General features: G+C 44.9%; 1 protein-coding gene across 2 annotated transcripts in view; it reads right to left on the bottom strand.

Annotated features, from left to right (window-relative positions):
* Positions 1-12,654, bottom strand: part of LOC138300544 (protein DDI1 homolog 2) — a 154,494-nt gene that overhangs the window by 108,888 nt on the left and 32,952 nt on the right. For both annotated transcript variants that reach the window (XM_069240037.1, XM_069240036.1), the window contains exon 2: positions 1,263-1,392. In XM_069240037.1, coding sequence (XP_069096138.1) covers positions 1,263-1,392 — 130 coding nt within the window. The remainder of the gene's footprint in view (positions 1-1,262; positions 1,393-12,654) is intronic.

Below are 12,654 nucleotides of genomic sequence, written 5' to 3'. Positions count from 1 at the left end.
CACCACGATAAGATAAACTAAACCAGTTTAACTGTTCAATTAAGGGATTCAGATCTCCAATCTCCTTTGCAACAAGCATTTATCCTGCCAGATTACTTTCAATCAATTACCTTCCTGTCCAATATTTTCAGTGCTGAACTAACATGTCACTATACAAACGCAGGGTCTCCTATTCGTGAACTAATGAGATTCACAGCAACATATATCTAAGTTATACTAAGTTATCCAAACCTAAGGTGTAGCTGCTGATTAGCTCAGTCAAACTCAAGGCTACTCATCTACAACTCAATTATGGCCCTAAAATAGTAAAAGGATTTAAATGAACATTTATTTTTTAGCAACAGCAGCACTGCATCACATTTGGGCCCACTTGTAAAGTCTTGGCCCGCACGACAGATACTTTTGCTGAGAACAAGTTAAGTAGTTGTACTATTAACATAGACATGCCACTTAATTCTAACCAATCACTGCACCAGCTCCGAAACACCTTGTCAACACTGGTTTATTTCTACAAACTGTGGCATATCCTTATAGCAAAATGTGTTAGCAAGCAGTTCGCTAATGTTCACATGTGTATGAGTGTCTTTTCCACTGTAATATGACTACTAAGAAAAAGCACAACACTATGAAACCCCACATTACAAAAAAAGTTAAAAAAGTTACTTTTCAGCCGAAGTAGGATTTGGCACAGCAGACTAAAGACTGACTAAACAAACTCATCTTTCTGATCTAGATTCACTACTAACCTTTAAATAGTCCTCTACAATAGTTAGTTATTCTTTCATTTAAAACAATATCTTATAGGAATGTAAAAAATAAAGTTAAATGTGTAGCCTAGCCCTACAGTTAAAACGCTACACTCAAAGTTAAAACAGATAAATAGAAAACGGAGACATGTAAAATTCCTACTGCACATATTAAAAATTAACTGAGCGTGCACTGAGAGAGTGTGGGTCTGTCAGTCCCAAAACTGGACTTTTAATGTTCTACTTTATAATTAGCGCAATAGTTTTCCATTTAATTAACAATCGCTTTTGCAGCTATCTGGAGACCTTCTCAGGTACTGTCCCACAATGATGACGTCACTGTATTTGCACTAGTTGTGACGCATCTCAAAATAAGATTAACTGTGTGACAGCCTGAGGAGGTAAGCTCAAAAGTATTATTACTGCAATATGCAAGAATGATTCAGTGATAAAATGTTAAGAGAAGTGTGTTTTCAAGTCTACAATGCCGTGCATGAAAGGCGGCAGACCTCTCACCAGGGAACGGAGCTGCTGGGTGAGGTTCAACAGTCTCCTTCTGCCGCAGGACCACCACATCACCATCTTTCAAGCCATAGGAAGACAGGGAACGCTGATTGTCAGTTAGAGGCTGTTCAGCATAGATTATCTGCAAAACACAAGTTGAAAGCCAGTGTCAGTACTGAGGAACGAGAGCGAATAGAACAAGCATGTGCAATGCAATGGGTCTGGTCTTTGCATGAGGTAAGAGCTATTAGAGTTGTAAATTCCTAACAGGACTTTTCGTGTCACATAAATTGAAAATGTAAAGTAAAACAGTTGACATAAGCGAGCCAATTCAAAGCACTAAAGCTGCCATGAGCATGAGCGCGAATCAGAGTCACTAAAGGAAAAAGAAGTTCCCTTGCAGTAAAACATATCGGCAAACGTGCAATTATCCATGTAACAGAGTTGGTTCCCAAGGCGGTAACCAAACCTCCCCAAGGAGGGACAAACGTAAAGCATTTATCAATGCCATCAAAGGATTTTTGAAAGGCAAGCCCACGATCGAGTGATAGTGATGGGCGGGGGTAGTTAAAAGTCCACATAGATACCAACACGTTGAAAAAGCAGCGCTTGCGTGCTGCTGTATTTGACCTAAATACTACGCTTAGGTTAGAAAAACGGCAAAACAAATTTGAAACAAGACTGCTTAACAAGCAAATAAGCATTTTACTAAGTTTTGACAACATAACAGTACAGTAGACAGTTGGTGGCACTTTGCAAAAACTGCCAACAAGTCAAATGTGGCTCTTTCTTTACTAGGCACGAGAGCAGGCTTCTCGGATAGAATTAGGTCAATTTTGGTGTATGGCAGTTGGCAGTAGTCTAGCAAATACTTTAGATAGACTTGCTATTCTGTTTTCACTAGAAATACCCAGTAACTCCATGTAAGGAAATGCCTCCTTGGCATGGTTGCCCCCTGACTTTTTGCCTTTGCTGATGCTATGTTTACAATTGAAAGTGTGCTGAGGCCTGCTAACCAGGCCCCAGCACCAGTGTTCTTTCCCTAACCTGTACTTTTGTATCCACAATTGGCAGACCCTGGCATCCAGATAAGTCCCTTGTAACTGGTACTTCTAGTACCAAGGGCCCTGATGCCAAGGAAGGTCTCTAAGGGCTGCAGCATGTCTTATGCCACCCTGGAGACCTCTCACTCAGCACAGACACACTGCTTACCAGCTTGTGTGTGCTAGTGAGGACAAAACGAGTAAGTCGACATGGCACTCCCCTCAGGGTGCCATGCCAGCCTCTCACTGCCTATGCAGTATAGGTAAGACACCCCTCTAGCAGGCCTTACAGCCCTAAGGCAGGGTGCACTATACCATAGGTGAGGGTACCAGTGCATGAGCATGGTACCCCTACAGTGTCTAAACAAAACCTTAGACATTGTAAGTGCAGGGTAGCCATAAGAGTATATGGTCTGGGAGTCTGTCAAACACGAACTCCACAGCACCATAATGGCTACACTGAAAACTGGGAAGTTTGGTATCAAACTTCTCAGCACAATAAATGCACACTGATGCCAGTGTACATTTTATTGTAAAATACACCCCAGAGGGCACCTTAGAGGTGCCCCCTGAGACTTAACCGACTATCTGTGTAGGCTGACTAGTTTTAGCAGCCTGCCACAAACCGAGACATGTTGCTGGCCCCATGGGGAGAGTGCCTTTGTCACTCTGAGGCCAGTAACAAAGCCTGCACTGGGTGGAGATGCTAACACCTCCCCCAGGCAGGAATTGTCACACCTGGCGGTGAGCCTCAAAGGCTCACCTCCTTTGTGCCAAACCAGCAGGACACTCCAGCTAGTGGAGTTGCCCGCCCCCTCCGGCCAGGCCCCACTTTTGGCGGCAAGGCCGGAGAAAATAATGAGAAAAACAAGGAGGAGTCACTGGCCAGTCAGGACAGCCCCTAAGGTGTCCTGAGCTGAAGTGACTCTAACTTTTAGAAATCCTCCATCTTGCAGATGGAGGATTCCCCCAATAGGGTTAGGATTGTGACCCCCTCCCCTTGGGAGGAGGCACAAAGAGGGTGTACCCACCCTCAGGGCTAGTAGCCATTGGCTACTAACCCCCCAGACCTAAACACGCCCTTAAATTTAGTATTTAAGGGCTACCCTGAACCCTAGAAAATTAGATTCCTGCAACTACAAGAAGAAGGACTGCCTAGCTGAAAAACCCCTGCAGAGGAAGACCAGAAGACGACAACTGCCTTGGCTCCAGAAACTCACCGGCCTGTCTCCTGCCTTCCAAAGATCCTGCTCCAGCGACGCCTTCCGAAGGGACCAGCGACCTCGACATCCTCGGAGGACTGCCCCTGCTTCGAAAAGACAAGAAACTCCCGAGGACAGCGGACCTGCTCCAAGAAAAGCTGCAACTTTGTTTCCAGCAGCTTTAAAGATCCCTGCAAGCTCCCCGCAAGAAGCGTGAGACTTGCAACACTGCACCCGGCGACCCCGACTCGGCTGGTGGCGATCCAACACCTCAGGAGGGACCCCAGGACTACTCTGATACTGTGAGTACCAAAACCTGTCCCCCCTGAGCCCCCACAGCGCCGCCTGCAGAGGGAATCCCGAGGCTTCCCCTGACCGCGACTCTTTGAACCTAAAGTCCCGACGCCTGGGAGAGACCCTGCACCCGCAGCCCCCAGGACCTGACGGACCGGACTTTCACTGGAGAAGTGACCCCCAGGAGTCCCTCTCCCTTGCCCAAGTGGAGGTTTCCCCGAGGAACCCCCCCCTTGCCTGCCTGCAGCGCTGAAGAGATCCCGAGATCTCTCATAGACTAACATTGCGAACCCGACGCTTGTTTCTACACTGCACCCGGCCGCCCCCGCGCCGCTGAGGGTGAAATTTCTGTGTGGACTTGTGTCCCCCCCGGTGCCCTACAAAACCCCCCTGGTCTGCCCTCCGAAGACGCGGGTACTTACCTGCAAGCAGACCAGAACCGGGGCACCCCCTTCTCTCCATTCTATCCTATGTGTTTTGGGCACCACTTTGAACTCTGCACCTGACCGGCCTTGAGCTGCTGGTGTGGTGACTTTGGGGTTGCTCTGAACCCCCAACGGTGGGCTACCTTGGACCAAGAACTGAACCCTGTAAGTGTCTTACTTACCTGGTAAAACTAACAAAAACTTACCTCCCCCAGGAACTGTGAAAATTGCACTAAGTGTCCACTTTTAAAACAGCTATTTGTCAATAACTTGAAAAGTATACATGCAATTTTTATGATTTAAAGTTCCTAAAGTACTTACCTGCAATACCTTTCAAATGAGATATTACATGTAGAATTTTAACCTGTGGTTCTTAAAATAAACTAAGAAAATATATTTTTCTATACAAAACCTATTGGCTGGATTTGTCTCTGAGTGTGTGTACCTCATTTATTGTCTATGTGTATGTACAACAAATGCTTAACACTACTCCTTGGATAAGCCTACTGCTCGACCACACTACCACAAAATAGAGCATTAGTATTATCTATTTTTACCACTATTTTACCTCTAAGGGGAACCCTTGGACTCTGTGCATGCTATTCCTTACTTTGAAATAGCACATACAGAGCCAACTTCCTACACTCCATAATCACAAAGAAAAACTACATTGAACTTCAGAATGCATTAGGTTGTTGTAGGAAGTTGGCTCTGTATATACTATCTCAAAGTGAGAGATAGTGTGCACAGAGTCCAAGGGTTCCCCTTAGAGGCAAGATAGTGGCAAAATTAGATAATCCTAATGCTCTATGTTGTGGTAGTGTGGTAGAGCAGTAAGCTTATCAGAGGGAAGTGTTAAGCATTTGTTGTACACACACAGGCAATAAATGAGGAACACACACTCAAAAGACTCAACTCCAGGCCAATAGTTTTTATATAGAAAAATATATTTTCTTAATTTATTTTCGAACCACAAGATTCAAGATTTGAGTTAAGTACATAAAATGCAAGGTACTTCACACTGGTAAGTATAGAACTTTGATTTAAAACAGTAGTACACACAGTTTAGGTTAAAATGGCAATAAGCTATTTTAAAAGTGGGCACAGTGCAAAAATCAACAGTTCCTGGGGAGGTAAGTTTGGATACGTTTCTCAGGTAAGTAAAGCACTTACACAGTCAGTCTCCTGGGCATAGGTAGCCCGCGTTGGGGGTTCAAGGCAACCCCAAAGCCACTGCACCAGCAACACAGGGCCAGTCAGGTGCAGAGGTCAAAGGAGGGCCCAAAACACATAGGTGCCTATGAAGAACAGGGGTGCTCCGGTCCTAGTCTGCTTACAGGTAATACCTGCGTCCTCGGGGAGCAGACCAGAGGTGTTTTGTAGAGCATAGGGGGTGGGAGCAGGGGGGAGCGGGGAACACAAGCCCACAAAACACACCCTCAGCGGCACAGGGGCGGCCGGGTGCAGTGGACCAAGCAGGTGTTGGGTTTGCTATTGAAAGCAATGGAGGGACCCGGGGGTCACAGGGGGGCTTGCCTGCTGGTCACTCCTGCACTGGTGGGTGGTTCCTCTCTGTCCTGAGGGCTGCGGCTGCAGTGCTTGGTCAAAGCGATGGGTTCCTTGTTACCAGGTAGTCACGGTCAGGGGAGCCTCTGGATCCTCTATGCAAGCGTCGCTGTGGGGGTGCAGAGGGGTCGACTCAGGGTACCCACGTCGTCGTAGTCGCCTGGGAGTCCTCTCTGCCTTGTTTGTTCTCTTGAACTCGGGCCAGAGGCGTCAGGTGCAGAGTCTCACGCTTCCAGCGGGAAGAGAGAGTTCTCTGGAAGTTGCTTTAAAGTGACAAAGTTGTTGCAGTTTTTGAACAGTGCCACTATTCTCGGGAGTTTCTTGGTCCTTCGGGTTCAGGGAAGTCCTCTGAGGCTTGTTTCTGCCGGATGCGTCGCTGTGCAGGTTCTTTGAGTCTGGAGACAGGCCGGTAGGGCTGGGGCTAAGTCAGTTGTCGTCACCGTCGTCTCTCCGGGGCTTTCAGGTCAGCAGTCCTTCTTCTTGTTGTAGGTTGCAGGAATCTGATATCCTGGGTTCAGGGTCGCCCCTAAATACTAAATTTAGGGGTGTGTTTAGGTCTGGAGGGCAGTAGCCAATGGCTACTGTGTTGGAGGGTGGCTACACCCTCTTTTTGCCTCCTCCCTGAAGGGAGGGGGGCACATCCATATTCTTATTGGTGGAATCCTCCAAACTCAAGATGGAGGATTTCTAAAGGCAGGGGTCACCTCAGCTCAAGGCACCTTAGGGGCTGTCCTGACTGGTAAGTGACTCCTTGTTTTTCTCATTATCTCCTCCAGCCTTGCCGCCAAAAGTGAGGCTCACCACCAGGTGTTACAGTTCCTGCAGGGGGAGGTGAAAAACACCTCCACCCAGTACAGACTTTGTTCCTAGCCACAGAGTGACAAAGGCACTCACCCCCCCCCCCCCGATGTGGCCAGAAACTTGTCTGGTTGTAGCAGGCTGGCAGAAACTGGTCAGCCTAGCACTATGAGTCAGACTGGTATTCAGGGGCCATCTCTAAGATGCCCCCTGGGTGTATTTTACAATAAATCCCACACTGGCATCAGTGTGCATTTATTGTGCTGAGAGGTTTGATACCAAACTTCACAGATTTCAGTGTAGCCATTATGGAACTGTGGAGTTCATAATTGACAGACTCCCAGACCATATACTCTTTCTGGCTACCCTGCACTTTCAATGTCTAAGGTTTTGCTTAGACACTGTAGGGGCATAATGCTCATGCAACTATGCCCTCACCTGTGGTATAGTGCACCCTGCCTTAGGGCTGTAAGTCCTGCTAGAGGGGTGACTTACCTATGCCACAGGCAGTCAGAGGTGGGCATGGCACCCTGAGGGGGAGTGCCATGTCGACTTAGTCATTTTTTCCCCACCAGTACACACAAGCTGTAAGGCAGTGTGCATGTGCTGAGTGAGGGGTCCCCAGGGTGGCATAATACATGCTGCAACCTTAGAGACCTTCCCTGGCCACAGGGCCCTTGGTACCAGGGGTACCATTTATAAGGGACTTATCTGTGTGCCATAGTTGTGCCAATTGTGGGAACAACGGTACAGTTTAGGGAGATGACAATGGTGCTGGGGCTTGGTTAGCAGGGTCCCAGCACACTTTCAATCATAACTGGCATCAACAAAAGGTAAAAAGTTAAGTGGTAACCATGCCAAGGAAGGCATTTCCTTACAGTTGTTATGAGAGATAGCCCTGCTTTAACATATATGAGCCAACTGGATTAAAGATCGAGTTTGCAATGATTCACAGAAGGGAAAAACAGACTGCCAAATGGTGCACTCCATTACCCCACACTTAGTATAGAGTCATCTGGTAACCTTAGTGTCCTTAGGATTTTGGAAAGAAGATAAGCTTCTGGTTAAAAAAAGCAGGAAATCCTTTGTACTGTGTTTCGTGGAGTTATTTAAGTGACAATCTCTTAAATATCATTAACTAAGTTTTCAAAATATAGGAGAAAAAACTGGACATTCCAAATCCTACTTCAGATTGCAGTACAGGCTACTGAAGAAAGGCTTGAAACTGGGAAACTTCTAGTAAGTCAAGCATTGGCAAAGCAATAGGTCTCGCCTACGCAAGAGCTATTGGCATTGCCAACATGATTTAGGCATGTTCTACACCAGAGTGGCCGCTGTTCACCCTACACTCCTTTACCCCACTAACTTTTAGGCATGCTGAAGTAGAGTGGCAAGTTATGGAGTGATGTAGAGTGCAGTGTTGTGGAGTGTCATGGAGTGGTGTAGAGTGTTGTGGAGTGTCATGGAGGGAGTAGGATATCGTGGAGTCAAAGGACGTAGAGTTGGGTAGAGTAGAGGAGTACAGTGTCAGGGTGGAGTAAGGTGTCGTGGAGTGGCATAGTCTTGTGGAGTGGTGTAGAACAGAGTGGAGTGGCATAGAGGAAGTTGAGTAGATTGGAGTAGGGTGTTGTAGAGTCGAGTGGCGTAGAGCACAGTAGATTGTCAAAGAGTGGCATGGCATAAAGTCTTTGAATTCCAAACTCTGCAGTTTGGGCACTCGTCTTCACTGTGGTGCTTCACCAAGGTACTCAAACCAGTAATGGAGTCCCTTTGGACTCAGAGTTTCAGTGTGTGATTATCTATTTATGGCAGGCTCCTTTGCAATCCAGTGCTGGACCAAGGAAAAGGCGAACTGTTGCATTCTACTAAAGAAGGACAATGTCGGCGGTCCAATATGTCAGTCATCTGGAAGGGCCAAGATCGAAGCTTCTATCAGTTCTGACCAAACAGTTTTGGATGTTTTACCTCTCTAACAGCATTTTGGTCACTCAGTCATGGCGGAGTACCTTCCAGGAGTCTCTAGCGAGATAGCAATCCAGTGTTCGAAGGAATGGTCTGATATGAGCCTGTGGCAACTGGACCCAAATGTTTTGAAACTGATCGACCATTCACCTGTGGGGTCCATTCGCTGTGGATCTTTTCGCATCATGCCTAGACCACCAGTTGGATCATTACTTCAGCTGGAAGCCGTTTCTTCTGGCGGTGGACACTTTTTTTTACAGGACTGGGGCAAGGAGGTACGCCTTCCCTCCCTTTGCGATGATCTTGAGATTGTCAACTCAGGTGCGATGTCAACAGGCATGGGTAGTCCAATTCAAACCGTATTGGAGATCACAACTGTGGTTTCCAGTTCCTCCAGAACTTTCTTGTGATTTTCCAATCCGTCTATCTCAGGATCCTCTTGGGATCTCTCACCCGTTTAATTCTTCAGGTCGCTTACCCCTCATTTCATAGAGGATTACAGGGAAAAATGGAGAGTTCCTGGACTTTCAGAAGAAGCTGAAAGGATGTTTGCCGCAGCATGGGCCGACAGTACCACCAAGCGATACAGAACAGCATGAACGAGATGGCTCGTTGGTGTGTACAAAGACATTGTGATCCCCTGAGGTGCAGCATTGTTTAGATCCTGAATTTGTTTGCATCCCTGGCCTTGCAAGGTCTGGCCTTCAGGACCATGAACACCTTCAGGGCGGAGAGCTCGGCAGGTCATATTCCGATTCAGGGTTATCAGGTAGGTATGCCTCCTCTGGTATGTAAATTAATGAGGGGCATCCGCCTCGTCTTACCACCGGAACCAAGGTATTCCGCTCTTAGGGACATTAACTATGTGTTGCGCCTCTTTAAATCCTGGCTTGGAAATTATTTTCTCTGCGGTAAGCAATTATCTAGCAAACTGACTATGCTTTTAAGCCTGATTTCTTGCTGAAGAGTCTCCGATGTCAGGGGTCTGGATCTGACAGGCAGGGTCTTCACTTCGGAAGGAGTGGAGTTCCATAGTTCCCATTAGACAAAAAACAACTCCTGACTGATTTCCTAGCCGGCGTTCGATAGGTTACATAAGTTGTGCATGGTACAGTGTTTGAAGCCCTATGAAACTATGACAGAGTAGTTTCGACATCCAGGGGAGAGGTAGTTGTAGATATTCCTCAAGAAAACTTTCAAAATGGTGTCCTCTCTGACAACTGCACAATAAATCCGTTGGATCATGCAGGAAGCTGGCATAGGTGTGTCACAATGTGGCGCTCATTTTTTGAGTGGCACCGTGGCCTCAAAGGCATTCACCTTGGGTGTCCGTTTGGACATATTCATAATGCGGCCGATTGGTCCTCGGACTCCATGTTTAAAATGTTTTACTTTAAACCTGGTTTTGGATATGGCGTCATTGGTGGTGGAAAAGCTTTGAATGAGCATAATCCTTGCCTACGGTCCTAACACAGAATGAAAACTTTCCTAGCATTTGTGAAGGAAAGTTTCAATTCTATCAGGGACAAGGAGCGAGGATTACTCCCATCCATGGTGTCTGGGTATACTACCCACCCTTATGTGACAGCGTTTTAATCTAGATTCCTTCAGCTAAGATGCAATCTTCATTGCAAGGTAAAAGTATACAGTGTTTTTTGAAGTTGCAGCTTATGCTTGTCCTACAGTTATTTTATTCTTCCACTGATAAAGCCACAGCATGTTTTATTGTACTATTTTGAGTGTTGAATTAAATATTTTCTCATATGCTGGTGGGATGCCAAGTTCAGTACATATTTTATATTTCAGGTTCTGATACCACCGAAGGAGAATAAGAAAACCAAAGGAAATACTTCCTCTTTTGTTCCTGCAACATGCTGTAACAGAAGGAGAGGATCATTATAATGCACAAGGGGGCAGAAGATTGGTTCAATCCTTTATAGTTTCTTTCCCATGTGTTGCTGGGGATGAAAGTTTGATATACACGTTGAGGTCTGCTGGTAGAATAAAGGAAGAAAGTTGATCATAAGGCTCGCGTCTGTGTCCTCAATAGAATTGAACCTTTCCTTGATGAAAGATAGGAAATTTTTCATTTGTTGTAATCATATTAAAATATTGGATTCCACCGCACTCAAGAATTACCAAAAAATGTGGTACATTTGTGCTTTTCGAATTCCGACATATTCTGAAATATCTGCATAGCTGATTGACATTAAAATGTTGTTGTGTGCTAGAAAAAAAACACCACCATACAGCCTTTAGACTAGCATACCCTCAGTAGCCAGCACGATTGTCACATAAATCTTCTCACATTGATGACAAAGAAAGAAAAGTAAAAAGCAAACTCCTTGGAAGGCAGAGCCTGACATTTCACCTCTGTCTTTGACTGCACAGCAAATGTATCAAAATAACAAGATTTAAAGGCCTATTTACAAAAAACCACTACTGGTGGAAGAATACAGTAAATAAGAGTTGGGCAAATATCAAGTTTGACAGCCTAAAGTAAATAAAGCCAGCAAATAGAAAACAAGAAAATGTGAATTACAAACCACAAAGCCAATTGTAAGCAACAGACAGAATGCTTTCTGAATGTTCCCAAGATGTTATTAGCAAACCAAACAGCTGTGCTGTCTGATAGGCTTCGACCTAATAAAGGGAACATAGCTTTCCGACACGAAGAAGAAACAGATTAAGGGAGCCCAACGTTGCTCCAGGAAGATTTTGAGGCAAACCACCAACTTCGTACATCATGTGTGTCCAATGTAGGCCCAGGCGTTCTGGATCTATGCCAGACTTTTAAGACCAACACTATACACCCTTTTATATTTATGTATATAAATGCATTTTATGTGGATATCTTGATACCCTAGACCTCTTGTAGACGCCCTTGATAAATATAAATTATATCTAGACTAAATAAATGTAAGTCTGTCTCTTCTAGATAACATGAAAATCAGGCATGCCCCCTTGTGTCCAAGCACTAGATTCCCCTGGTAGAGATCACACAGATCCCTGACAAGTAAAATCAGTATCCAATTCAGTCTTTCAGCCCAGCACGGGGTTTCTAGGACAAAAGGCAGATGCATGTACCGACAATGTGGGGGCAAATCCTTCAGTGTCTAGAGATGGTCCAGCTCTTCAAAACAAGCCTACACAACATAATCAGATCGGAAAAGACTTAAATATGACCCTGCGAAAGCACACAGTGTACCAAAGTTCCGACTGTACAAAATGTAGTAATTCACTAAGTAATAAACATGGGCACTTATATAATTAAGAGAAAAGAAAGTGGAAGGTGTACATACAGGATGTGGAAGCATTTTACTACAACACCTTCAGCTCAAAGCTTCTGCTTACGATGTTTCTGTTTAATTGTTTTACAAGTATTAGTTACCACCAACATGTTTCCACTGGGTGATAAAGAGGTGAACTTAAATCAAAAAATGATTTACTGGATAAAAGCACTTGTACTTACATCCTTGTTAAATATTTAAAATAGTTGAAATATGGAAATGTATTTAAAAAATAAAGAAACTGCAAATAAGCTTGCATATCAAAAGTCCAACTACCCAAGCCATCTAACCAGATAGAAAATGTACAAATTAGCAAATCAAATTAAGAAAAATCGAAAATATCCCATTAACAACAAACTGAAATTTGCTGAGATAAGACAACCTCCTCTGTTAACCACCCAGCAGTTTTCCCCGAACATACAACTACCAGCCACTGACCAAAAAAATAAATGGCAAAGATCGGTTGTCTATAATATCATTTCCATATTTTGACTAGATGGGCACACAAAAAACATGCTATAAATCAGATGGCTCAGTGAAGCCGTCAAAACACACTAAAACAATCAACGACCTAAGTCAACCAAAGTAAACCTACCAAACATCCTCAGTAATATGTGAACAAGAACATTCAGCACACACAGGCTCTCTCTGGCCTTTAAATGCCTACTTAAGTAGCAGAGTAAGCACATGCCATCAAAACTGCAGAGCTCATAACTTAAACTCCCTTGACCCTATTATCACAGACATTTTCCACATCATTCTAACGCTCAATTCCTTGTACTCAGCAAGGATGATTACTCTATATAACATCAAGGCAAATCAAA

This window comes from Pleurodeles waltl, chromosome 6 (genome assembly GCF_031143425.1).
Source record: "Pleurodeles waltl isolate 20211129_DDA chromosome 6, aPleWal1.hap1.20221129, whole genome shotgun sequence".
Taxonomy (NCBI): domain Eukaryota; kingdom Metazoa; phylum Chordata; class Amphibia; order Caudata; family Salamandridae; genus Pleurodeles; species Pleurodeles waltl.
Note: the sequence above shows the minus strand (reverse complement) of the source record. Positions and strands in the feature narration are given on the sequence as shown.